Source organism: Macrobrachium rosenbergii, chromosome 12, assembly GCF_040412425.1.
Source record: "Macrobrachium rosenbergii isolate ZJJX-2024 chromosome 12, ASM4041242v1, whole genome shotgun sequence".
Classification (NCBI taxonomy): domain Eukaryota; kingdom Metazoa; phylum Arthropoda; class Malacostraca; order Decapoda; family Palaemonidae; genus Macrobrachium; species Macrobrachium rosenbergii.
This window is the reverse complement of record NC_089752.1, coordinates 106,870,101-106,897,600: the sequence shown is the minus strand read 5'-3', so window position 1 is coordinate 106,897,600 and position 27,500 is coordinate 106,870,101. Positions and strand designations below refer to the sequence as shown.

Genomic DNA, 27,500 nt, shown 5'->3' with positions numbered 1-27,500 from the left:
GCCCTCTTCGATTAGTTACTTTAGGGAGGGCTTTAAATATCCCGTTCGCCCTTCGCATCTTCAGTTTCGTCGTCCTTACTTGCTCGACCCTTTTTTTTTTTTCCCTGTCTTTTTCCTTGCTCTTCTACATCCTTTATCTGAAATGAAGGAAATACTAAAGAATAATAAAAACCCATTGCCATCACAAACAGAATGAGGGCACTCAGGAATTGCAAACCTCCACCATAATTATCATAATTACTCTAATACCCTATGTTATTTCTATTTTATGGTTACAAGAATGCAGTTAGCATAGTCATCCAAATACTCAGTGTCTTTTCACCTTGTTCTACAAACAATAGGAAATTACTGTTTTTATAAATGCATCGGTGACAATAATAATAAAAGAGGCAAAAGAGCAAATCCTGGACTTAAATCCAGAATTAAATTCACACAAACATTTAAACAGTTGTTCATTTCCCTGTAATCTAACGCAATCATTTTGCCATGATTACGTCATCCATTCTCCCATAGAATTGCATTGCATACTGTTTACGTCTAGGGAAAAGAAAATTAATCTTATTTTGCTCAGAACAAACTTCTGACATCAATTGCTTGATACTTTGCTGAGAAATTTTCTCTTTGTTGGAACATATAAATTTTGTTAAACCTGTAAGCTGCTCCCCAGGTAAAAATAATCGCCCCCCACATTGCCAAGATGATTGCTGAACTTTTCTTAACGTAAGAGGTACCTCTCTCTCTCTCTCTCTCTCTCTCTCTCTCTCTCTCTCTCTCTCTCTCTCTCTCTGTTAAGAAAATAGACTGGCAAAGATGACATTCATTTGATATTTTTCGTGCCACGGTGCTCAAGAAAAGGTTCAACCAGCCTGAGGTATTTAAACCTCGATTACCAGGTGGACAAGATGTTCAGCCATCTCTGGCCATCTCTGAGGTCCATTAGCAAACGAGAACTTGAGAGGCTTAATAGTTATCTGATCTTTCATGAATGTTCCTTACTCAGCTGTTTTCTGACATGAGATTTCATCTTCTAAAATCAGAGATGCAGTTCTTTGCATTGACTTCTGGGGATAGGAAAACATTATTGCAACACCTGGCCTGGGGACAAGAGGAAACAAAAGGAAGTTGTAAATAAGCATCAGATGATGTCAAGTACACCGCAAGAAGGAACATTCAGATGTGTGTGTGTGTGTGTGTGTGTGTGTAGGCTGACTTATTTCATGGAACGGTTCCTAAGACTGATTTGCAATATGCTTCAAAATACAGCTTTGATGTTCAGAGGGCATTAAAGCATAAGAAGCTCTCACAGACTGAAAGGCTTCCCGGAGTCTATTGATTCGTGGATCGGATGAACACACACACCAGAAGTTTTTTACTGAACCTTGCAAAAACAGTAGCAGTAATGAAGATTCTAAGAACACATCCTTATTAATTATTATTATTATTATTATTATTATTATTATTATTATTATTATTATTATTATTATTATTATTATTTATTAAATCCGCAAAGATTTCCGAGAAAATCTACGTAAATCACAAGGGATTTTTTTTACCTTTTCAGGAAATATCTTTATTGACACGTATTTTCAGATCCGGGGAATAATTGCATAGATCTCAGCTGCAGTTGAAATACGCATCACTAAGGTGCTCACTTTGTCATTATCCCGATTAATATCTTCTTTATGTATAATGGACAGACTTCAGGAGAAGTTAAGCAAAATTAAATTATGGTATGGGACTGCAATCCGAAACTGCTTCAACCGGAAGCACAAGAAACGAAAGAGTAGGAGGAAGACAATCTAAATAACCATGAGCCTACAGGTTTTATTTAGATTTTCTCACGCGAGGCGTTTGACTGAACTCACCAGTCTTCATTTAGACTTATAAACTACCAGCCTAATCAAAACAATCAAAAAGTGTCTATGAAGACTAACAAATGAAAAAAAAAAGGAACGATGATGATGTTTGATGATGATGATGATGATGAAAACGTAAGTCACAAAAGAAGATCGATTAGCAGACTACAGAGACATTCAATTGCGCTCCCTCGATGCCGTGACATTGCGTCAGCGGCAATGGATCTGACGCAACAGCTGGCAAGGGATCTCTCTCTCTCTCTCTCTCTCTCTCTCTCTCTCTCTCTCTCTCTCTCTCTCTCAGTTGATGTCAGATTCAATATAGGTCTAAACACTGAAGACGCCAACACCACATCGTGACTGGTACTGACTGGTTGCGCCCATGGAGACAGAATATGACACATCAAATACTCCAGAGATTCTCTCATGGGACTCACCTCGGACTAGCCAACTCGAAATACATATTGGAAACCGACATCAGAGCAACACCACCAATGGAATAAATCGATATTTGTATCCAGAACATTAACAAACAAAAACGTAGGACTAGATAGACAAGAGACTTCTACTATGAATGTTACCAGTGCTGAGTGATCACAGCGTTTTAGTCCTCTTCTGTCCTAAAAGAAAGAAGTATCTCACATATATCATAATCATTACACACTATCGTCACTACTACATTTGCATTATCATTAGGAGTCAGTATCACCGTTAACACGGATGATTTGAGTATTATTAATGACACATAACTCATCCTGCTATAGAGAAGAAACATCTGCGATCGAGTGGGTTGCTTACCAAATCATAACATACGTCATGCGACGTTAGAGGGACTTTTCCGTTTGGTATTTCTCAACAAAAATCGATCTACATTTCATACGGGCAGCCGATTAGGCAAGAGCCCATGAGAGCATTAGGCAAGCCCCATCTCACAACAGCAGATGTACACTAACATCTGCCCTGAAGTTGTGAGGTGGATACACAGCAATTATTATAAATATATATTATTTGACACTAACAAGTTTAACTTTTACCAAACGACACTAACAAGTTTATATATATTATCAAATATATATATATAATATTATATATATATATATATATATATATATATATATATATATATATATATATATATATATATATATATATATATATATATATATATATATATATATATATATATATATATATATATATATGTGTGTGTGTGTGAACGCGTGTATGTGTGGATTCACAGGAAAACGCAATCGTTTTTTGCCTTTTTACCAAGTCAGCATCAGCGTTATACAATAACAATGTGGGCTATAGCTTCTAATTTCTGAATGTCTAAGGCACCAATGTTGAGCAGGTTGTGTAATCTCTACTACAGACAGATTTTTTAGTTATCGCCTCCCAGGTTCTGCTTCATCCATACTAAATCGTCAACAAAAATGTTTCATGAGATCCTACAGCTAAAAACAAAAGCTTGTATTCTTTCACTTTTCAGATAGTGCGTGAGGATGTTTATGATTAATTAATCAGCTTTGACTTAACATTATGTCTCACAAAAAATGGAAGAGTAGACTTATTTGCGTGTGGAGATAGGACTAGTCGCATGACCTTTTCGAAGCGACTTTTGGAAACAATACAGTTTATCTGACGAGCAGTTAATATGATTTGGTGTTGAGACCTGTCCTCACTAGGAAACATTGTCTGGAAACAAAGTTTGCAAGCTGTTTGCAGACAGTTTCTTGGAAAGAGCTTGGAAACTGTTTGCAAAGAGTATTTCCTGTCCAGACCTCAGTTGTCGTCAGGATGCCTGTTGGTGCAGTAGCCTCTATATTTTACTTGGCAGTTTTAATGCACTCGAGGAGGGATAAGAGAAAGAAAAGGAGGTGGGTGAGGAAGTCTTTAGAAAAAGGAGCGTGCCATGCTGACTTGCCTCTGGCGGAACTGGAAATAGATGAAACAAGTTTTAACAATTCCGTTCGAATGTCTGCTACTGAATTTGAAATACTTATATATATATATATATATATATATATATATATATATATATATATATATATATATATATATATATATATATATATATATATGGGTATGTATTTATATATGCACACACTATATATACATAATGCACGTATGCATATATATAAACATATACATGCATTATATATATATATATATATATATATATATATATATATATATATATATATATATATATATATATATATATACATATACATGCGCACATATACACACAAACTAAATGTTTTCCATTATGGATGGGAAAAAATATATGGTAAAAAGTGTTTATAAACAGTTTGCAGCTTTGTTTCCAAGCAATGCTTCCTAGTGTGGACAGACCTTAAATTATACACCTAACTTACCAAAGCAAGAAAACTTAACCTTGACTCAGGTCTGGCATCTTCGAATAAGTAAAAACTGAACAACAAAATGAAACAGAAAATGTTTAGACTTCCTTCGAATTTCCGGGATATTCCTAACCATTCATGCTAGAAGCTAAGGAAGCAACAGTTCGTATGAATTCGTATATTCGCGTGGAACTTCAGCCCTGGCAAATGAGTTCTTTTTAAAAAGCTATTTAGAAAAAATAGTGTTTCTAGGTTTCAGGCGACATGAATTTGAAAGCTCGGAGCTTTCCTAGATAGTGACCCCCAAGGGTTTTAACCCTGTATGTACAAGGCCGTTGGGGATGACCGTAAAAACATAAACAAAAGACTGTGAATATCATAAAGATAATGACCCCCAAGAAATATTAGTCGTAGATAACGACCCCCCGAAAAAACCTTGGGGGGTCCCTATCTAGGAAAGATCCAAAAGCTCTATAATTGATCAAATGGAGTTTTATTAAGAAAGGGAAAAATCACTCGTCGAGTCGCAACTGGAACTCAGGTGAGTCAGTAATGCCATCATGTATTACGTCGAGATTGTTAATGTCAGACTTGACGTAACCAGGTTGGTGATGCAACCTGCCGCCATTCTTTACGAAGCTCTTGGTGTGATATATATATATATATATATATATATATATATATATATATATATATATATATATATATATATATATATATATATATATATATATATATATTATATGTACTTGTGTATATATTTATGCATGTATATTTATACATACATACATACATACATACGTACGTATACATATATATTTTTTTTAGCCGTTATGGTTGTTCAGCTGTTCATTGTAACATTGGAATATAGAAATACGAAACTGTAAAGATTGCTCCTTCGGAGATTAAGTAGGAGAAATGTCGTCTTATCTTTTCATAATTAATGCTTTCGCAATGAGGAAAGTGAAAAAGAATTCAAGAAGGGACAAATGACATTCCACAATCGTCCATGCGCGCTTGCGCATCAGCAAATAAACGTAAAAAAAAATAAATGTAAACAGGCTATTTTATTCATAAACAAATTGGGGGGGAAAAACATCTCTGAAAAGAAAGGTCTTGAAACATCAGACGTACGTGCCGGAAGATAAATTGGGTGAAACTGTTTCCTGCAAGAATAAACTTTTGCAACAGTGACAAACGTGACAACAGATATGCCGGGGATGCAGCCAAAGGTGGTGACCTACAAAGATGGATATCATAAGGCCCTCCCATCCGAGAGGGTGCAAACGGCCTTAGTAGCTGTCATCCGGAGGTCCACCTTAAATAGGGGGGCTTCCAAGAAAACGACTTCGTCGGGAAATCAATACTTTCTTCCCTCCCCCCACCCCCCTTCTCTCTCTCTCTCTCTCTCTCTCTCTCTCTCTCTCTCGTTGCCTGGTTACCTGGTTACACATGTTAGAGGACAGAAGGAGAGAAACGGCAAGAAGAAGAGGGAGAAAAAGAAGACAAGATACCAAAGATAAGGTGAATTTAGCTGCGCATGCCGACTGCTTCATCGCTCGAGACTCGTAATAATACGGATGGAACTGGATTCATTTCTCACCTTTCTCCGCTCGCAATGATTCAGACGGGTTTTCTCTCTGTGTCCTCTCTTCGCTTATTCAGACATTGTTTCCTTTCTTATATTGAGTATGTTTAGTGAAGTGACAGTATAAACAGGTGTGAAATCAGTATTCAAATTTCTCTTTGATGGCAAGGCAAAAGGTGTCCGAGATTGATTAAACTGGCTGTCGTTGAATAATGTGGACAGAATGAGCTAAAGTTAACTCTATTGAGTATGCGGGTTCCTGACACGATACTCAAGTATTCCAAGCGTCTCTATGAAGAGCAGAATTTAAAGCCGATATCTTGTCTCTGTACTGATATTTCTCCGTTTCAAACGATTCTGAAATACGAAGCACACAATATCAAGCTCAAAAATAGCTTTCTATTATTCACTTCGCCTCTGTTAAATCAAAAGATCTTTTTTTTTTTTTTTTTTTGTCCTTTTCATGAACTCTGGAAATCAAAATAAATTTCTGTTATTTCCAGCGATTTTTTGCTAATCACAGAGACTCCTGTCATTTCGCTCTAGTCTGTTATGAAAATCACGCGTCGTTGGAGCCAGGTAGACTCATTTCAAGCTCACAGCTGAAACACGATAGCCCAATAAACACCTCGTTTGAGATGATAATTTCTGTATCGCGGTCTACCAGTCTCTGCCATTTCATGGGAAAAGACCCGATGAACAGCACGACAGAAAACCTTCACTTTATCGCCTCATTAATGAAAAGTGTTATGCCATTCCAATTTATGACGAGAGGCGGCTGTGGCGATAAAGAATGATTATTGATTGCTACGAGCGTCATTACTCGGGATTTCTCTCGACGTTTGCGACTTGGGATAACGGTGCAATGACTGTGGAAAGCTGCGAGGCACACGAGCAGCACAACTACGTTTTATGTGGAAACCATTCCGGCTCTGGTCTAATCCTACTTTCATTTATTGTGCAAAATGCTAATTGATCAATGTCTGATTCCACCTTTCATTTACATGCCAGGCAGCAGAGAATAATCCCGGTGACACTCAGCGTGTTTTGTCTTATCCATATCAGTCCTTCGTCAGATATCTTGTTTGAAAGGAAAAAATGCATAGTTCTAAAGATATGAATGGAAAGACGCATGCACTGAACGAACCGGATGTTGCTCAAGAGTTGCAGTCCTAATCCTTTGTTGTTGCAAAAGTGCAGGTCGAGAGTGAAGCTTTCCAACGCATGAACTGTGACAATCAAGAGGTTGACATTTAAAACGGGGGAAAGATTGTTACACCATAAACAAAAATATTCGTTAAGATATCTACGTTGAGAAAAAGGTTATGTATTGATTTGCCAGTCGTGGAAAGCGAGAGAGAGAGAGAGAGAGAGAGAGAGAGAGAGAGAGAGAGAGAGAGAGAGAGAGAGAGAACCTTTCTATCAAAATAGTAATTATATGTTTCAAAATAAATCGTTGAAACATATGATTTAAAGAAAGAACACTGATATCAGCTCAAATCCAGAAAACTATTTTGACATTGTACCTCTTAACTTTTGCATTAACTTTTGCATGGATAAACAAAGATAAAACACACACATATATCTATATATATATATATATATATATATATATATATATATATATATATATATATATATATATATATATATATATATATATATATATATATATATAGATGTGTGTGTAGAATCTACTGGTCACTTTTTACCAGATACGTATGTAACTGTAATAACGACAATGCCCTCTTAACTTCTCGCTGGGTCTATTCAAGCTCTAATAAACGCCTCTGAATTTGACATGTATATGTATGTTTGAGCGACTATAGCCATTTTGATCCTTCTCGTGTCAGGTCAGTAATTTGAGCCTCATCTGATACGGGCGTCAGAATTGCTTCACATTCTTCCATTTGGATCTTAGGCTTTGTAGCGACAAGCGTATCCAAAACGTGTGAAGAAATTGAGACGTTAAGATGGCATGGTGACTATTACAGTTACATACGTATCGGGTCACAAGTGACAAGTCGGTTACATATATGTTTTTGTATGTGTGTTTTATAGGGAATATGTGAAATCCAGGGATTTCGCGAAATCCCCAGGGAATATGTGAAATGACCAATTTGCTTAGGAACATTTGATCCCCACGGGCTAGTACTAAACACGGCGAAACAGTGATTAATCTCCACTGTTTCACCGTGTTTATTACTAGCCCTGGGGAGTCAAATGTGTTTCGCCTTGTTTAGTACTAGCCCCTGGGGGATCAAATGCACTTAGGGACATTTGATCCCCCAGGGGCTAGTACAAAACACGACGAAACACATTTGACCTCCCAGGGGCTATAGTACTAAACAAGATGAAACAGTGTAGATGAATCACTGTTCCGCCGTGTTTAGTACTAGCCCTCGGGGATCAAATGTTCCTAAGCAGATCGGTCATTTCACATATTTCCTAGGGTTTCGTCACATTTCCCTGTAACATATAACATACACTCACACACACACACACACACACACACACACACACACACACATATATATATATATATATATATATATATATATATATATATATATATATATATATGTGTGTGTGTGTGTGTGTGTGTGTGTGTGTGTTTGTGTGCGTGTATGTACAACAAGCTTTCGCCGCATTTAAAACGAAGGAAAATAGACTCATGTTAAAAACAAGACCATAAGACAATTACGTAAACCTTGGTAATTTCCTTTCTGAAATGAAATGAAATCAATCCTTCGTCTCGTGACCTGGGTTTTTAGAAATTATGCTCCTCTGAGGAACTGCAATCATCATAATGAGAAGATGATTGACTGAGTATGTGAAGCTTCTTCGATTATGAAGTCTGTCTGTTGGCGTAAGCCCTTTCCATGTCACATTTAACGAGGAGGATTAGATTCCGAGGAATTCCCAGCAATCTTGCACACGATTTCGGAGAATCCCCTGATTGGGGCGCAGGTCAGTTCTGCTTGCGGCCGGCAATTATCCTGACCAAGGACCGTGTTTCAGTATCACACTGCTCTCCTTTTTGTTAGGTTCTATTTCTGGAGTCGGTTCTAACACAGGAATCTCTGGCCATTTTTCTGAACTTGAATTTACATATGCTGTACCGTCGGAGAAAAATGTAATGCACTGTCTCAACAGCGATTTTTAGTTACCTTCATACTCGAGTTGCAAACATGCAACAGTCACCCAGGAGAAGAAGGTCGTCTACAGAGTGGACAGACAGAGATACAGCCCACAGTTTACCACGGTAATTGTGATTCAGACCATCGCCGGAAGATGTCGTATTTGACCATCTCCTGTATCTGAAATATCATTCGATGCCAAATATTTGTGGAGAAAATAACATTTGATTACTACTAATGATATTTTAATGCTAATCTATTTCTATGCCTTCAGTTTCTTAGTTCGTTTCTATGGCTGAAGGCGGGACAATAAGGGTGTTATACCGTGTAATATTATCTAACGAAAATTCACAAATGTATCTTGTACATTATTATTTTGCTATACGCAACGGCAGGTCCTCGTTGGACGAGTCGGTAGAATTCTCGACTAGCACTCTGCTAGGCCCGAGTTCGGGTCTCCGGCCGGCCAATGAGGAATTAGAGGAATTTATTTCTGGTGACAGAAATTCATTTCTCGGTATAATGTGGTTCGGATTCCACAATAAGCTGTAGGTCCCGTTGCTAGGTAGCCAATTGGTTCCTAGCCACGTAAAATAAGTCTGATCCTTCGGGCCAGCCCTAGGAGAGCTGTTAATCAGCTCAGTGGTGTGGTTAAACTAAGGCATACTTAACTTTATACACAACGGCCACACGAACATACATACATAAGCTTACATAAATACAAAGATATATTACAGCAATACATCCACACACGGATGAACAAACGAAATAGATCACGCAATACCTTGATCTTTAAATTTGTATCAGTTAAGAATTCGGATTGATGATATTCCTGATGACACACAAGATGATGTCACGAGTTGTGTACAATAACAGAGCGAAAGATGATTTTGTTCATGCATAGGCAAATCAGCTGCTTGACCGGTATCAGTTTTCCCTTTATTCAAATTTTGTTTAATGGAGAAACCAGTAACATGTAAAGACAGCCAACGTATACATACATGCATACATACATACATACATACATACATACATATATATATATATATATATATATATATATATATATATATATATATATATATATATATATATATATATATATATATATATATATATATATATATATATATATATATATATATATATATATATATATATATATATTTGTATATATATGTGTGTATACACATATATGCATTTCTAAGATTTCGTAAAGGTTCAATAATGAATTTTTCTAAGAAAAAAAAAAAAAAGAGGCTTTTGATTCGTTTGGTAAGAAGAGGCTCTGTATTTGTAACAGGCCATCGCGCCACCTGGCGAGCGAGCCAGGGCCTCCCTCACCTTTCTGTGAACTTGTCCTTCATCCACCGAATTCGTCCTTTACGCTTATTCGAAAGGTCAAGTGTCGTAAAAGAACTGGTGAGGCCGCTCACGCCATCTAGTCTTATCTTGCGACATCTTAGTTGCCTTCTATTTGTGCCGCCCGCCCCGACCATTCCAGTTTCGCGAGGAGTCTCGTCGCCAAATGAAAGGCACCTCAGCTCTTCTGTCCGGTATGTGGACTTCAGTCCCTCATTCCTACCAGTGACAGAGTCGATTCGCCTCAGGGGTGTCCGACGTTCAAGCAACCTGATATGAAGTCAGTGCCAGTCCTTGATGCAAATCCAGTCTAATCTAGCCAGTCAGGGTTGACAGGGCTATGTCCTAACTTCAGAACTAACTTTCAGTTCACTGTCATTATCCGTTGGTGATCAGTTGAAATATAGGACGTCAAGAACACTGGCCATTGCGATAGTTAAATACTTTTAATTACATGTTTACTTGTTGCATGCTCGAACATATTTGTTACAATCTTCCATTTGGCGACTTTCATGAAATTTGTTAGAGTTTGATACTTAGCCAGGTTAATTTTAATTCATTTGTTTTAATCTAAGTTGAAAATCATTATTTTCATGTCATAATAATCTGTCATTTTTATAATAAACGGCGTTTTTAAAAAAAACTAAAAAATACAAGACATGGCTAAGATATGGCTAGGAAAAAAATGTTGAATGTTGGAAATTAAGAGAAGAGAGAAAAATAGAAAAGTATGCCTTAGTTTTACCAGACCACTGAGCTGATTATCAGCTCTCCAAGGGCTGGCCCGAAGGATTAGACTTATTTTACGTGGCTAAGAACCAGTTGGTTACTTAGCAACGGGACCTACAGCTTATTGTGGAATCCGAACCACATTATAGCGAGAAATGAATTTCTATCACCAGAAATAAATTCCTCTAACTCTTCATCAGCCGGCCGGGGAATCGAACTCCCGCCCAGCGAGTGCCATTCCGCAGCTCTACCGACTCACCCAATGAAGAGCATGAGAAAAATAGAATGAAACCCTTTGTGGTAAAGACATAGGCTGGAACAATAAGAAAGCAAGAGTAAGAGACAGAGAGTGGGAAAGAAGAGTATGCAGCAAGGAGACATTGCTGAATCTAAGACGCCATTTCTTAGCATCTGACTCACTTGCCTCAAAGACATTCCTTCTTTATTCCATTCTTAAGGGAAAGGGGTAACGGCAGATCTCCACTGGGCTGGAATTTACAATCCTGGAGGTGATGACCCATATTATGCACTAATTAGTACTTATTGAAGCTCGACTCTATCGAGGGTTGGGGTCATTAGTTGAAAACTTGACCATCTTCGATTCTGAGGATAAGAATTTAACTATACAATAATATTTCAGGACACAGACCTAAAAGAGCTTAGCTACAGTCCACGGCCAGAATCATCAAAATCACGGAAGGTTAACTTTTCAGCCAAATACCTTACCCCAGGACAAAGTTGACTTCCAAAAAGTACCAACTGGGACATAGAGTGGCTTATTGCTTCCAGAATCATAGTTTCAGCCCAGGGGAGATCTACGATTTCACCTTTCCTTAAGAATGGAATAGACAACTGTCTTAGAGGCACCGAAATTGATAAAATACAAGATCACAAGATTTGAATTGATGGATGAAGAAAGAGTATTTCAAGGAAAATGAAAGAACAGAACTTCGAGGAAATCATTGGACGTGAAGAAAGGACTACACGTTGTTCCATCAGCAACAACAGATATAAAGCAGTTAGATTATAATCTCAAAATAGGGCAGCAATAAAGTCTTAAGCAGTATTTTGGCTGACGGTCAAATACCTTAGTGATGTCAAGAGTGACTACACATGATTCACAGAAATCATGCGGAGGTGAACAGTCATCAACAAGAAAAGCAGTAAGGTCGCGTGTAGGTCTAGTTTTATGAAAACCTTGCCGGTAATCTGAAAAAAAGAGCCTCGAATAAAACTTTGGATACTTCAGTTATAGCAGAAGTTAAAGCAACAGGACAGTGGTCAGAATGATTAGGGGTGTCATCCTCTTTAGAAAAAGGCTGAACTAGTTTTCCTTTCCAAGGAGATTTGTAAATACAGGACTTAACTACTAGACAAAAAAAAAGCTATGTGCAAGAGGCAGTTCTTCCGCAAGTTTCTTAGATAACTGTACATGAAGATGAGATGCTTTACTAGTCTTTAAAACTTCTAGAATACTATAGGTCCAGATGTCTAAATGCAGATGCTTTGATGTTACAGAAGTGAAAGTATGACTATAAAGCAAACATCCCAGGCAGCTGAGTTTCAGAGAGAAGATCAGCACTGGGTAAGACCAATCGCGGTGATTAACAGAGGAAAGGTCGACCAGCCCTGCAAATCAGAGGAGTAATTCATGAAATTTAGGCTGTCAAGCCAAGTTAGGGCCATTTTCGGCCATTCAGCGATTGAGACAGTAAAAAGAGGGAGCTGGAGTGGTTGGGGGAATTACAAGAATCTAAAGTGGACCTAAGAAACTGGGGAAAAGACCCACAGTTGCAATAAGAAGTAATAGTCAGAGAGGTTGAGCAGCGAGATTGGAGAAAGGAATCAGGAACGTTGCATACACCCTTCAGTAGTGCCTACAGTGCACCACGTGAAGTGCAGTAACAGCACTAGCCTCATACGGGGAACTTAGAAGAGTGGAAAAGGTTGGTAGACCTACTGCGGACCAAGAGGCAACGGACGGAATCATTATCCCTACTGGAGGAGCCCAACCTCCCTCTCTCACCCAAACACCACCCGGCCCCAGTCTCCTCCCACCCTTACATTATGTTCGCCTTTAGACCCTAGGCATTGGAGCCCAAATTTTGGCGACTTCCTTATCATAAGGCAATTAGGAATGGAATTATGATGAGGTTGGTGTCGTTAGAGTTTGTTCATGCGAGCTGAGTGTTGAAAACTATAACGAAAAGGTATGGGACGTTTAGTGTTGCCATACACGCTAAGAAAGGCTAGGATATAATATATGGAATATGCCTGAGTGTTGCTGCGTGGATGAGACAAAGAAAAGGACAATGCTACGTCATTACCTGCGGTCTCCTGATTGGTAGGGGAAACATAACTTTTCTAAGAGAGAGAGAGAGAGAGAGAGAGAGAGAGAGTCTGACGCAATCTCTTCCGTAAAGAAGTAATACCCCACAGGGAGAATTGGCTAAAATGAATGCATTTTTCTTATGTGATAAGTAATTATTCCTTATTTGCGTTTCGTAGTTTAAAAGTCAACCGATTTCTGAATAATTTTCTATTTTCTTTAATATGAGCGTGATTATTTTGGCACACATACAACAGCACACACACACACAACTATATATATATATATATATATATATATATATATATATATATATATATATATATATATATATATATATATATGTATATATATATATATATATATATACATATATATTTCGTTTCTCTCTGCCCCTCCCTCACTCTGTACACACAAACACACACATATGCACACACACACACACACACACACACACACACACACACACATACATATATATATATATATATATATATATATATATATATATATATACATACTGTATATATATAATATATATGTTTATGCATGAGCATGGCACTTATTTGTTTACGTAGTGTGTTAGCAACTTTGTTTTAACACTTTTATTACTTTACAAGACGGGGGCCTCTCAGCAAAATCACTGACTAATCAGCCAGGACGGGACTATGCTCACGTATCTCTCTCTCTCTCTCTCTCTCTCTCTCTCTCTCTTCTCTCTCTCTCTCTCTCTCTCTCTCTCTGTGTTTATATGTATATGTATACATTGTATATATACAATATATATGTCTCTCTCTCTCTCTCTCTCTCTCTCTCTCTCTCTCTCTCTCTCTCTCTCTGTTTATATGTATATGTATACATTGTATATATACAATATATATGTGTATATATATATATATACTCTTTATATATTATATATGTAATAGAGAGAGAGAGAGAGAGAGAGAGAGAGAGAGAGAGAGAGAGAAATACGTGAGCATAGTCCCGTCCTCGTAGACCAGCTTTAGGACCAATCGTTCCACCAAAACACTCGCAACAACGACCTTACTATTCTTCAGACACTTTAAATTCGTGAGTCGAGAAGGTGTCGGAATGAAAATGGGACATTTTATCTACTTATCGGTCTCCAGTGCAAAGCTCTTTATTTTTATTTTTATCAGTGTGGCGTTTCCGCAATGACTCACATTCGTCCCCAGCGCGTTGCTGAATTGACAGGCCTGGTCGATCGATGTTTCTCATGACGAATATCCTGTTAAGAGGTCCAAGGAATAAACGCCGACCTGACTTTGTAGCAGCAGACGTGACTGCAGGCGACTTTTGGGTATTTGTCGGAGGCAGAAGAGAAACAGGTGCAGTCCTCGTGTCGTCTCACTGGCACGGACAAACGCACGAACACATGAAACGAAAAACAAAAGCACTAAGGCAAAAAGAATACGGGTTTGATCGTCTCATAGCATCTGCTCTACAGGCATCTAAATCTTTGGATCGCACTTTCTGGTTTTTCTCTTGTTAATCTGTACGACTGATTCATTTTTGGTTGTTGTTTATCAGTGTGTTTTATTTACTTTGCATTTTTTTATTATTTAATATGAATGTTATTCTAGCTTCTTCCTCTACAGATTTTTCCCACAGAATTCCCGTATAATAATAATAATAATAATAATAATAATAATAATAATAATAATAATAATAATAATAATAATAATAATAATAATAAACCTGTTTTACTTAGAAGATGAACTAAACAATAAACCAAATTGGGAAAAGTAAGTTCAGTTTCAAGACGAGGTCTAATTCTGCTAAACTTCCAATTTCAGATTAACAGATATCGCCTGGTATTCACATACTAAAGTTTCGTGAAGTATTCATCCTTCCCCAAACCATTCAAGTAAGTCCTTATCCACCCAAGAAAAGTGGAGAGAGAGAGAGAGAGAGAGAGGACAATTATTTCAAAACCTGATACCGTCGCCCTAGAAGTCAACAAGTGTGCCAAGGTCCGAACTCCTGTTCTTCACCTGCTAATTATGGTTTAATCTTTCCTAAAACTCTCTCCCTGAGTCAAGAGGAAACTTGTTACATTTTATAAAAGCCTGTTTGATGCCTCGAAAAGCCCAGGTGCATGTATGGTTATGATATCAAGAATGAAATATCCAGACGAAGGAATTCCACAAGGTGGTGTTATGGAGTGTTCACGGTTATTCAGTATATTTGCAAAACCCTTCGCCTATGTTCCATAGTCTTCTACGGTCTTGGCCTGAAGTTCCTTGCTGGAGTTACATTCAACAATGTATCTCCTGTTGACTTGTTTGTTACGGCTTATTAATGATACATTTTCTATTCATTAATTGTTATGTATTATTAATAATTATATACATCCCATTCTTATTCATTATATATAATTGTCGCTGTTCTTTGCTTATTATTATTTCTTTAGCTTCCTCACTTATGAGATTATTATTCTGCGGAATCATGCTAGCAAGTCCTAGGTCCTTTGGAATGCTTCACAACAACAACAACAATAATAATAAATAATAATAGTTGTTAGGCTATATCTTTAGTTGGTTTATTGGATGGTTGACGTAGAGATAATTTAATCCCATCCGTACCATAAATAAAAGTGAGCAGAATCGAGTGGCCATAAGTTCTCCGTAATGAAAGAGGTAGTTGTCCATTTCTGTCGCATTAAAAGGCGTTCACCCAGATCCACACTTGTAAATAAATGGACGGAGAATCCTTTGTGTGACAGAGATCAGATTCCTCACCTGGGCTTTTGGGCGTTCTCTGAGTATATATATATTGGAATCACAGAATCAGTTTTTTTCCTTCGTTTTTTTATTGGCGTGCTTGTGTATCTGCTTTTACTTAGGAAACGATTCTTTTTCAGTCGTGTCACTTCATCTTCAGTCTTTGCTGGTCCAAAGAGAGCCTAAAACGCCACAGCCTTTTCGTTTTGAGAAAGTAAGCAGCTTAACAACATTAAATGTGAGTGTAAGCAGATTGTTCGAGCCAGTTTCCCAGAAATGGAATGTGGTGGGTCCATTTCAAGCTGCATTTCAGTCTTCTACGACTGAATTGTATGAAGGTATAGTGTAGCAGTAGTGAAGGAAATGTGTCATTTAAGAAGACTGAAACGATAACTTGTAGGGATTCATTCCGAGCTTTTCAAATTTTGATAAATTTTAACTCAAACCACTGACTAATTATTGTAATCTAAGAGTGTTCAGTAAGCTTCTTTTTGTTAGGTTCCCATACAAGTGGGTGTGTCTGTGAATGATAGGTCTAATGGCTTATTCAAGACTGTTGGCCTCAGCACAATTTCTAAAGAGTTTGGTTAGTAAACAGGATCACCAAATGGAAATACAGATTTACTTGTCATATATCAACGGACTTCTTCAACAACTCTCGTTTATGGAAGTGACGTGTGTCGGTTAGTTCTGAATGCAAGAAAGTTTGAAGCTCCGAGATCAATGTTTTGTATAGCCTATGGTAAGAACTCGAGATACACAGAACTGGTGAAAGGGTTAGTTTAGGCGAAAAGATGGATCAGTGTTTGGAGATGGTTTGTTCGCGTGAATAGAGTGGGGGACAATGGGTTTGGAGAGTATAAATCACAGGAGGTATTAGACGAAATAAAGAGACCCAGAGAGGGCTTTAGTTTGCACGAATATTACGTGGATGTGCAAAATTGTGGAGAATGACGCAATGCGGTCGTTCGGATGGTATGTACAGTAGTTTGACGTGAATGAGCATTCCGTGTATGTGTATGAGGTGGATAATGTAAAGGAAGTTTTCTGCACAGAACGTTCATACTTATTCAACAGCTAGTATGCACGTGGCATTGACCAATGCTTTGATAGTATAAGGGACGATCTCCTTTTAAAAGAAGTTTAAGTACCAGTAGGCTACTGTAAAAATATAAAGCCGCATTAGTGTTTGAATGCTTGCGTAAATAACAACTGTATTCATGCTTCTTTAAAAACCGGCATATTTTATGTATATAAATGTAAACACTTTGCAGCAGCAAGCGCTCACATTTGCTCGCCAAGCAAAATGCTGTTGCGTACCGCCAGCCTCTACGGCAGACACACAAGGAAAACTTGTGTACGATAACTTAAGTCCCTTGTGAATGTGATGAGACGTGACCCTTCCCATTACTGCTGCTGCGCGCCTGCAACTAGTGCGTACGGATAACAGATTATTTATAACCTTTTAAAACGAAGTGCCGGTGACCTCACCTATGGAAATGGAAGCTTAAGGCTACGGAGATTTACAGCGGTAAACATTTTCTAAAAAGACCTGCTGGAGCTAGCGTGATTGTGCGCCGTGCGAGTGTGGACAGTATATTTGTGTGGAAGCCAAGGCCCCGCTTATAATGGCGGCGTTCTAGTCCCGTGGCTTCAGTGCTGTTTGAGCCATGGCTGTGAACGCTGGTACGTCCGTGTCGCGAGAGCGTTAGTTGTCAGTGACTGTTTCTCAGCGCCTTGTCAAAGAATATTCGCCAAGAAACGACAGTGACTAAATACCTCAAGATTTTTACCTAAAATACGGATCATTTCAAGATAATAGTGTATCGTCTTTTCCACTCAAGGTTTATTGAATATAGATGCATTACTCAGAAGCAATATATCCCACAATAGGCTAAGTAAGTTTTGCTTTGGATGTACCTCTCTACTAGGCCTAAAATGGCCTGCCGGCTTTATTGATTAATTGACCGAGAGTGTTCGTCATATAGAAAAGAGAAAGCTTGAGATGATAATGTATGGCTAGAATTGTCGGACATTTAAAACTGTATTCGTGGTTTTATAATGTTTGTCGTACTGAAAAGTGATCTGGTGAATTATGCTTGATTTTCACGCGCACAATTTTTTGGTTAATATTGATAGTGTGTCAGTACTTAATCATCACAGTTGAATGGTGTTTACAATGTTAAAAGTGATTCGTGAAGGCTGTTTATAGGTGGTTTCTTTTACGGTAGCTCGCCCGTATCTTTGAGCATCTAGGCGAAATGAAAAACAGTCTGGTAATTGGAAAGGCATAATGAAGATGAAAGTTAGTGAAAAGACCTACTGGATGGGGACGCCTACCAATCACAGCATACGTTATATATATATATATATATATATATATATATATATATATATATATATATATATATATATATATATATATATATATATATATATATATATATATATATGTGTATTGCAGCATACTTTGTTGAGAAAGAAAGCTGCAGAGGAATTATTTATATATATATATATATATATATATATATATATATATATATATATATATATATATATATATATATATATATATATGTTATATTCATGAAACCTTTATTTTTAAACTAAAACTAGTTGTTACCATCACCAGCAATTTTTAACAAATCCTGCAAGAGAATATTCCTCCAAATTGACTAAGAGAAATTTATATCCGCTTACTCTCTCTCTCTCTCTCTCTCTCTCTCTCTCTCTCTCTCTCTCTCTCTCTCTCTCTCTGGGCGAACTTGATGTTTTAACCGTGTGTGTTTCACAAGGTCTTTTCTCATAGTGTCGCAAACGGCACTTTTGAAACCGTTTGCGTTAATGACGAGGTGATGCATTTGTTTGTTAGTCGCATGCTGACCTTAATTTTTATTCATTTAAGTCTTTTGTGGAAAATATAATGTAATTTTGAGATGTATATATTTATAGCCAATATAGGTTATTATTTTATATTTTCCTTGCTGTATTTGCTATACAGTATCAGAGAATGCATTGCAGCAAAGGTTTTGTAAATATTGCTTATACCTGGGTCGAGTTGGCAGCTACAGTATATTTTCCCCAAATAATTTTCTTTCTCTTTATCGTTTCTCAAGTTATTCTTCATGCTGTTTGATGCAGTGATATTCGTTATAGTGGAATTTTCTTTGTATATAATGTGAAACAAAACATTATAGAAATTAAATAAACTCGTGTTGAGCGTAGGCAACACTTGACAGTTGCCTAATGAATGAGCACATCCCAGATTCCCAGCTCTTTGTTGATGTACGATAATTACTTATAAGAATGCTTCTAACATTCGCGCTTTATATTTGGCTCCTGCGACACCCAGTGTCTGTTTGTAGAGTAAAAGGGTTGGTCTCTTAAAAGATGTTGATTGATGAAGAACTCAAGTAATAAATCCCCTAGCTATGGGTCAAATTACCATCAGTCATGTTAAGCAATAAGCGTCAGGAGATTGCAGCGAAACATCGTGCAACATCGCCGATAAGAAAGAAAGAGGAGGAAGAAGGTTGGACAGGTGTAATGCTCTCTTTTCGCTATCCCATTCGAGTATCCCAGAAATCTTGGGTTTTGCGAGCCTGTGCTCTTCATAGCTCCGTGGTGTAGGCTATGTATGGAAACCATTGAAAGTAACCCCGAGTAAATTGTTGAGTGTTTTGTTCTATAAAACAGGTGGACAGGGGCGACGCAGGTTGCACCGTGTAACCTCTCTCATCCAGCTCCCAAACCCCCATTTCAACAGCACCCTACCTACCCGTAAATGAACGCCCCTCCACCCTTGCTCACATTCCCTGTCTGTGGCTCATGTCAAGTGTGTTGATACTCGCTATTTGCTGTGTGCATTCCTGGGCTGCGTGACCACACCACTACCAATACCCAGCAGCGAGGCTCTCGTAACTGACATGGTTGCTCTGCCCAGTAAATTAACTCGCTTTTCGCTCAAATTCCCAAGTTCGGGAATGAGTTATTAATGAGATGTCATACCTTCTGGAGTGTATAGTAAATTTGATACTTTAGTTTAGTTTGCCCCATGTGTTTGTTTTTACCGTCCGGAATTTGTCCATTACACACTGGTTATGTTGAAATAGCTTCTTAACCTGCCATTGTTTGGTACTCAAGGACAAGTCCAGACGCAAGATGGACATATCACGAACGCTTTTTGTTTTTAATGTGTCTTGCAAGACTGAGACTTTTTTAATTCCATTATCTGATCATTTTCAGAAAATGTTGGCATGGTTTTAGAGTCAAAGATTTATAAAGCAATGGGGTTCAGTATGTAAGGTAAATACAGCTCATATTTGCGTCTGGTCACTAAGTCCCAACCCACATTCCATGATATTTGTATTTTTTCGTCCAGTCTCACGACATACATATACCACGTATTTCGAAAGGCATTGCTTCTATTTCTGTGCCTTGATTCCGATAAGAGGAACTGAAAGCAGAGCCAGCGTTCCTGGTAAATTGCTGGGTATGTTGGTGGCGTACATGATCTGTCAGAACGGTCATTATGCATACCTGTTTAATGAACCTTCATTGGCCTTCGTTTGCATTCACGCAGTATCATTTCGTAGAATAGCTTTGAATAGCCTTGAGTATTATTGCGACTGAATCCAACTGAATTTTACGTTACAAGTTGAAAGAAAGTTTGATTTGTTTTCCATATATATGTTAACGACTCCTGTGCCATCATTTGACTATTATCATAATCATTTGCTGTAGAAAGAGTACTAAAGGGTCATAGTTTGTCTTTGTAATAGCAATTATGAACAGTATAACTATCTTATTCTGTTCTTCCATAGGCTAATAAAAGTTTTGTTTCAGTGAACAATATTTTGGTTTTTCATGTTTTACATAACACTTTCTTTTACCAGATTTTCCTGTTGGGGTAGGAATAACTTTCACGAAGAATGTTTTAAGTATTTTTTTTCTAATGAATATTTTTTTCTTTCAATCAGGTTGAGGTTTGCCGTGCTGGATTACAAGGAAATTGAGAAGTGAAGTACGAGCGTAAGAGAAGTTGTAAATTGTGATATTTGAAAGTGAATTGTGAAAAGTGAGTAAGTGAAGTAACAAAAATAAAGAAAAGTTAAAATGAATGAAATTCAGGAAAACATGCGTCATGGTGTAGTAGGTTTCCGTCATGGACCTCGCTTGGAACCTTTCGACTCGAGGCACAAGACGGTGCCCGATCTGTGCCCGAACGAGGAAACAAACTCTTCCCACACTACGCCCAAGGAGGATGTTAGCCTCTTGGTAGCGCCCATGGTGCCGCGAGATGGGGCGGCGGTGGCAGCAGCAGTGGTGGCGGCGGCGGCGGCGACCGGAGCATTTGGCGCTACCAGTGGTGGAGCGTTATCCCCCACGACCTCCCCAAGCTCTGTCCCTACATTCCCCCCAGTGCCAACGTTAGTGGCAGGCAAATATCTCTTGACTCGACCCCTAGACCATTCCGCGTGCCACGCCACACACATCCACACAAGGCAGAATTTACTGGTGAAGGTAAGATGTCTTACACACACACACACTCAGAGAGAGAGAGAGAGAGAGAGAGAGAAATGAATATGCACCAGGGAGTGATTACCATTTTGCAAATGGCACCAATCTGTACTCTGCTTGCACTGTGTGAATTTTAGATGGATGAATTCAGGTTTGATGAATTCAAGTTCGAATTCTACTTAGGGGTTATAAATGTATATAATTGTATGTTCAAAAATATATATGTTAATATTAATGTAGGCTATATTAGAGGGTGGAATTAGAACTATGTTAATATTGATATATATTAGAGGGTGGGATTAGAACGTATGTATTGTAATCATTGCATTTGTGTAGAGGATAATGTCATTTCGACACTGAAGTGAAATTTCTAGTTACGTAGTAAGAAAATGTGAATTATAGCTCAAAAGGAATATTTAGTTTCAGAAGAAATCGCAAGGCTGTCGTATGAACAATGATCGTTTGATAATGGCGAGTTTCATAATACTCATTGCAAGAGCCAAGCGACTTTACCTAACTGTTTTAAGTAAAATATTACTTTGGAAATTCTCTCTCTCTCTCTCTCTCTCTCTCTCTCTCTCTCTCTCTCTCTCTCTCTCTCTCTCTCTCTCTCTCTCCTTCCTTTTTTTAGTACCAAAATGATAACTCTCGCAGTGACTACAGTTGTAGTTAACAGTGATGGCAGTCTCTCTCTCTCTCTCTCTCTCTCTCTCTCTCTCTCTCTCTCTCTCTCTCTCTCTCTCTCTCTCTCTCTCTCCTTTCTTTTTTTTAGTACCAAAATGATAACTCTCGCAGTGACTTCAGTTGTAGTTAACAGTGATGGCAGTGATAGTAGGTCTACTCATCATTCTAGGATTTGTTTAATCATATATCGCATCGAGGAACTGTCAAGCTCTCAACTAATCATTCACTGTCGTCATACGAGATTGGTAGGTGTTACTCCGACCGGGCTTCTAGGAAGTTACTGTTGCAGTGATATAATTTCGTTGTCAAAAGCTCTCGTGCATGAGCAAGGCAGCTTTGGCCCGGCTGTTTCCCAGAAGCCGTATAATCAGCCAAAGTTCTGCTCGTGGAGGAAGAATGGTAGGTGGGTGGGTGACGTTGTCAAGGCACGGAGGATGATAGTTCTGGTATGAAGTGTTTCTTTTTTTTTAAGGTTTTTCCACATCTGCTTTAATAGACTTACAGTTATATGTTCGCGTGACAAGTGTATTGACTTTATGTCGGAGCTGCAAAAAACTAAACTCCGGAAATTTAACAGCCATTGCTCCTCTCTGTTGGTTATCTTCCTAACGAGGGATTCAGCTATGTTCTGCCAATGACTACAGAGAATTTAGGATCGTTAACAATTCCTTCGCTCCGTGTGGGAGTTCCCTTGATTGATACAGACTGAGTGACGTTGATAATCTTTAGATATTAATTTTAGGTTTTGTGGGTCAGATTCAAAAGCAGGTCCATAGGCCGTAATTTTAAGTTTATGAAATTTGACACAATCATTTAGGTTCAGTTTTGATTAAAACGTGGAAACTCCTGTGGTGCTCTGTTGTTTGATTAGTGTGGCGAGGTGTAAGACAATATTTTGGATTTATATTGCAGTAAGTTGTCCCACCAAATTCAAAGGATAGAGCTGATTTCACTGTGGATTTGATATATTACTTTTTTAGCTTGCGTGCAGTTGATTGACTTAAAATTGCAGCTTCAGCAATACGTTCCTGTGCTTATTTGAAGGCAAGCACTTAGTACTATCGAGAGAACAACTTGTTACCAAGGGCCTCTTTTCCCCGCTTCCCCGGCCCTCTTCTCCCCCCATCTCGTGTGATAATGCTATGTTGGCGTTTCGAAACTCCAGGGACCTTTAGTCCCAGATAAACGTCACCTTCACCATGTTAGGGGTAGGGATGGAGGGAAGGGGAGTACTGGGAGCTGGTATCTCGTCAACACGAAAAGCAGATAACCTCATGGTGGTTGGGCTTTCGTCTTGTTAAATTTATTAATGTGAAGTTTGCCCCGCAAGAGGCCAGCAGCTTATCTGGCAGCCCTCTTATCGTGTGAGACGAAGCATAAAATAAACAGTACATAAATTAGTGCATGGTTGTTCTAAACAGTTTCCCTACTTTGTAGAATAATTCCCATTATTAGTGCAAAGTAATTACAAAAGAAGCCATTGTCAAAATATTCTAAGCAGTAGGTTCTTCTTTCGTGCGTGACGAGATGGAAAAATAGATAGATTGTTCCTTCCTGCATAAATTGACAGGAAAATAACTAATGCAAAGGAATAATTATATAAAGTGATTTTACACTTATATTATTATTGACTGAGCAAGTAGTTAAATCATCTTAACGTGGATGATAATGTAATAATTGGAATATGCAAAATATAAACTGGTTTGGTTAATAAAATATTTAAAACGAGATTTACGCTCGTACACATAGAACAGGTACATGTATAAGCGTACAGGCTACAGTGATGAATTAATATGTAGACCCACCTTTGAACGTTTTCAAGTATTGTTACGTAGCAGTGCCATAAAAAAAAACCCAAGTTGAGAAATAGCTCAACTTACTCGCTGAAGTTAGGGCAAGTCATGGCAGTGTGATAGTGTGTGCCCATTAATGTCCTTACATAACGTGCAGTCCCTTAACTTCCCCTGAGTCACTTAAGTCTAATTTTTGCCTGCCGTTTACCAATTTTCCCAGTCTACGGACTACATTCTTCCCATATTTTTATGTTGTGTGCACTGCAGCATTGTTCAAATGTCTTATTGATTTGCTTCGTCTGTCGCTGTATGCGAATTTCCAAAATCAGAGTTGTTCCTAGGCTTTTGTTTTGTTTTATTGGCAACCCAAGGTCGCAGCCACTTGTGGCTTTCAGATCACCTACTTGAACCTACATGTGAGGCCTTTCATGACCGGGAATTTTCGTGTTAGAAGGCTACCGCCAGAACTCGATATGTACACACGCGTATCCCTTCTATTTTTAAGGATTTCATGGTCAACATGTCGTTAATAATTGTAAGTGCACTGTAGTGTCTCTCTTTGGTGAGAGTTAAGGCGAGCAGCCAGGCCATTAGTTCAGCCTATGTTGACAAAGACCGTTCTGTAACCTGACCTTCACGACGCTTTCCACGTCAGACCTTCCAGTATTTATTCGAGTTACTGCAGCACCAGTCATCAGTCATTGAGCCATCACAGTATGGCTGTACAACGAAAGCTTCATTTTCTGTATTTTCTTCAGTATCGAATAGATAATAACTTCTCATAAGACATGTTTATGGATGGTCTGCATATGGTTGCATTAATTAGCCTACACTTACGCTCAGAAGATACGACTGCTCAGTAGACATGATAAACTAAAATTCAGTATAAAATTATTTTGCAAGATGTCGGGCGGTTATTGCAGTCTAGTTATTCCCCATTACAAATTCAGCTCCAGTGATGTAGCATTTTAAAGTAAATATATCACTGTACCTTAACACAATAACAGTATTGATTTCGTTAATCTTCTGTTAGAGATGGCAGTCTAGACTCATGGCGTATATTCGATACCCTCATTGTTGCTGGGCAGCCTTGAACAACAACCCGCTCGTCATTTTGAATGGCTTCAAGTTTCGCCAACTTGGATCTTGAAACAGACAGGAGTAAGAGAGAGAGAGAGAGAGAGAGAGAATATATATGTATATATCCTAATGTGAACAATCAAACATAATTGTCTTATCACACATGCATGCGGGCGGTGTTATCTCGCTGAATTATCATAATGTTATCTCTGTCGGATTCGTTTCATCATAATGTGATGTAGTTGGTTCATAAGACACCATTTGATGACTTAGCGAAGACTTAAAAAGGGAAAAAAGGCAGAGTTAATTATTATTACAGCAGGTCGCCCATAACAATGTCAGTAACAGCTATGGTAGTAGGTTTAATGAAAATAATAATGGTAATTCCATGTTTGTATCCTTTCGCGTTGAGTTGTGCTTGAAATTCAAAGAAAACAGACTTGTATTTCTTAATCATTTTATTTGGTTTTTACATGCTCCTTTTTTTTCTTCCTTTCTTTCAGCCCCTAGAAGGCAGAGCAGCCCATGAACTGGTAGCTCACCACGCCCTTATGGGTGGGTGTGAAGGCGTGCGTTCCCCTTTAGAGATGGTAGTGTCAGGGTGCAGACGGAGGGCGTGGGTGGTGTATGCCGCCCACCACGGGGACCTCCATTCCTACGTCCGAGTGAGGCGTCGGCTGCGTGAGGTGGAAGCCCAGAGGTTATTCACCAAGGTGGCTGTGACCGTGGCCGCCTGCCACGACGCCGGCCTTGTGCTCAGGGACCTCAAACTACGGAAATTCGTCTTCACGGATCCAGAAAGGTAAGTCAGTCTTCTGGTCCTCAGTCTTATTCTGGTGCTGTTGCTGCTCAAATCATCATTGCCATCTCGTTTGTGGCAGCAGAAGTCTTTTGTTTGGCTGGGCCCAGGAATGAATGTGTGCGTTTTGTTTAAGGGATGAAGAGCGAGAGAAGATGCCGAGGTCATTGTTTGACGGCGATGTTAGTTACTAAGTTGACGATGGTTGCGCCCTGCCTGCCTCCTGCCTCCTGCCTCCTCTGCCGCTCCCTCATACCAAGACAGATCTATGAACGAACGACCACAGCTGCCTTCCTCCTCCTCCTCCATCCATCCCTCCTGTCTCTCTCTCTCCCTCCATCCCTCTTCCCCCGTAATACTCCTCCGCCATTCCTTCAATCCCCAACGCCGAAGCTTTAGCATTTGTACAATCACCCTTCAGCTGCACTCCTTTACCAAGGTCGCTGCTTTATACCGCCAACCATCTGCTTACATAACGCTAAGGAAGGAAAAGGGTCTGGACCGTCACAGGACGCCTTGTGGGTCACCAGACGTCTGCGGTTACGGCGGACGATTTCACAGACTAAGAGAGATGAAGGCCCCCGAAAATGCCCATAGGTGCCCATACTGGACTGATGGCGTCCGCTGCTGCTGCTGCTGTTGCTGCTGCTGCGGGCGGATGCTCAGAAACAAGATGGCTGGTTGCATGGGTGAGGTTAGGGTGAAGGGAGACACGGATGATGATATTAGGTTTAAATTGGGGAGGGGATATAGGTGGGCCGAGCTCGAATCTTTTATCCTGAGTTGCACTCTAGTCTATTGCGTTGTTTTACTTTTTTTCCTATTCTGCTCTGGAGAGAAAGGCCTTGAAACCTTCGAAACTCCCCAGAAAAACTCATCCTTAAAATAGCATTCCCTTTGAGCTAAATTGAATGTCCTTAGCGTGTCCTTCGACCTGAGGCCACGCCCACCTGTTATCTGGCCTCCAGGGCTAGGCTTTGGTTTTGGGGAAGGAGGAGGAGGAGGAGGAGGAGGAGGAGGAGGAGGAGGCGGCGGCGGCGGCGGCGGCGGGCGGCGTTGCCTAAGCGAACGCACACATCATCACGTCGTGGTCTTCGTCGCTTCACCTAAACAGAGATGCGTGCAGTCTGGCAGGCTTCTTTTATTTGCTTGTTAAACACCAGCGAAGATTTAATGAGCTGGCGATGTGGATTTGTCTATTTTTGGATTCATGTACTAATCCCGAATGAATCTAGTTTCGTGGCAATGGATTGATAATGTCACTGGCGTCATGGCCAAATTCTTGTGACGTCATGAAATTTGGCAATTGATTCATTGCCAGTTTTGTTGTGGTTCGCTCTTTGTGCTGCTCGGACGAAGCGCGCGCTTACTGTTCACTACCACAATTTTTTTTTTTTTTTTTTTTTTTTTTTGTAAAGGAAGAGTCGTTTTGAAGACATTCCATGATCCCCTCCTCTTTATGTAAATAACATTGTTTACTGGTGGGAGATTATTTCTGGTGTACCTACAAGGC

The 27,500-nt window shown here is 39.0% G+C and overlaps 1 protein-coding gene across 3 annotated transcripts in view; it reads left to right on the top strand.

The window, feature by feature from the left end:
* LOC136843832 (tribbles homolog 2-like) overlaps positions 1–27,500 on the top strand; it is a 242,993-nt gene that overhangs the window by 143,118 nt on the left and 72,375 nt on the right. For 2 of the 3 annotated variants that reach the window (XM_067112631.1, XM_067112632.1), the window contains 2 exons: positions 21,091–21,634; positions 25,692–25,990. In XM_067112631.1, coding sequence (XP_066968732.1) covers positions 21,227–21,634; positions 25,692–25,990 — 707 coding nt within the window. In that variant the 5' untranslated portion in view covers positions 21,091–21,226. Of the gene's footprint in view, positions 1–16,441; positions 18,010–21,090; positions 21,635–25,691; positions 25,991–27,500 lie in introns of those variants that run through there. The other variant, XM_067112630.1, reaches the window with a different exon arrangement.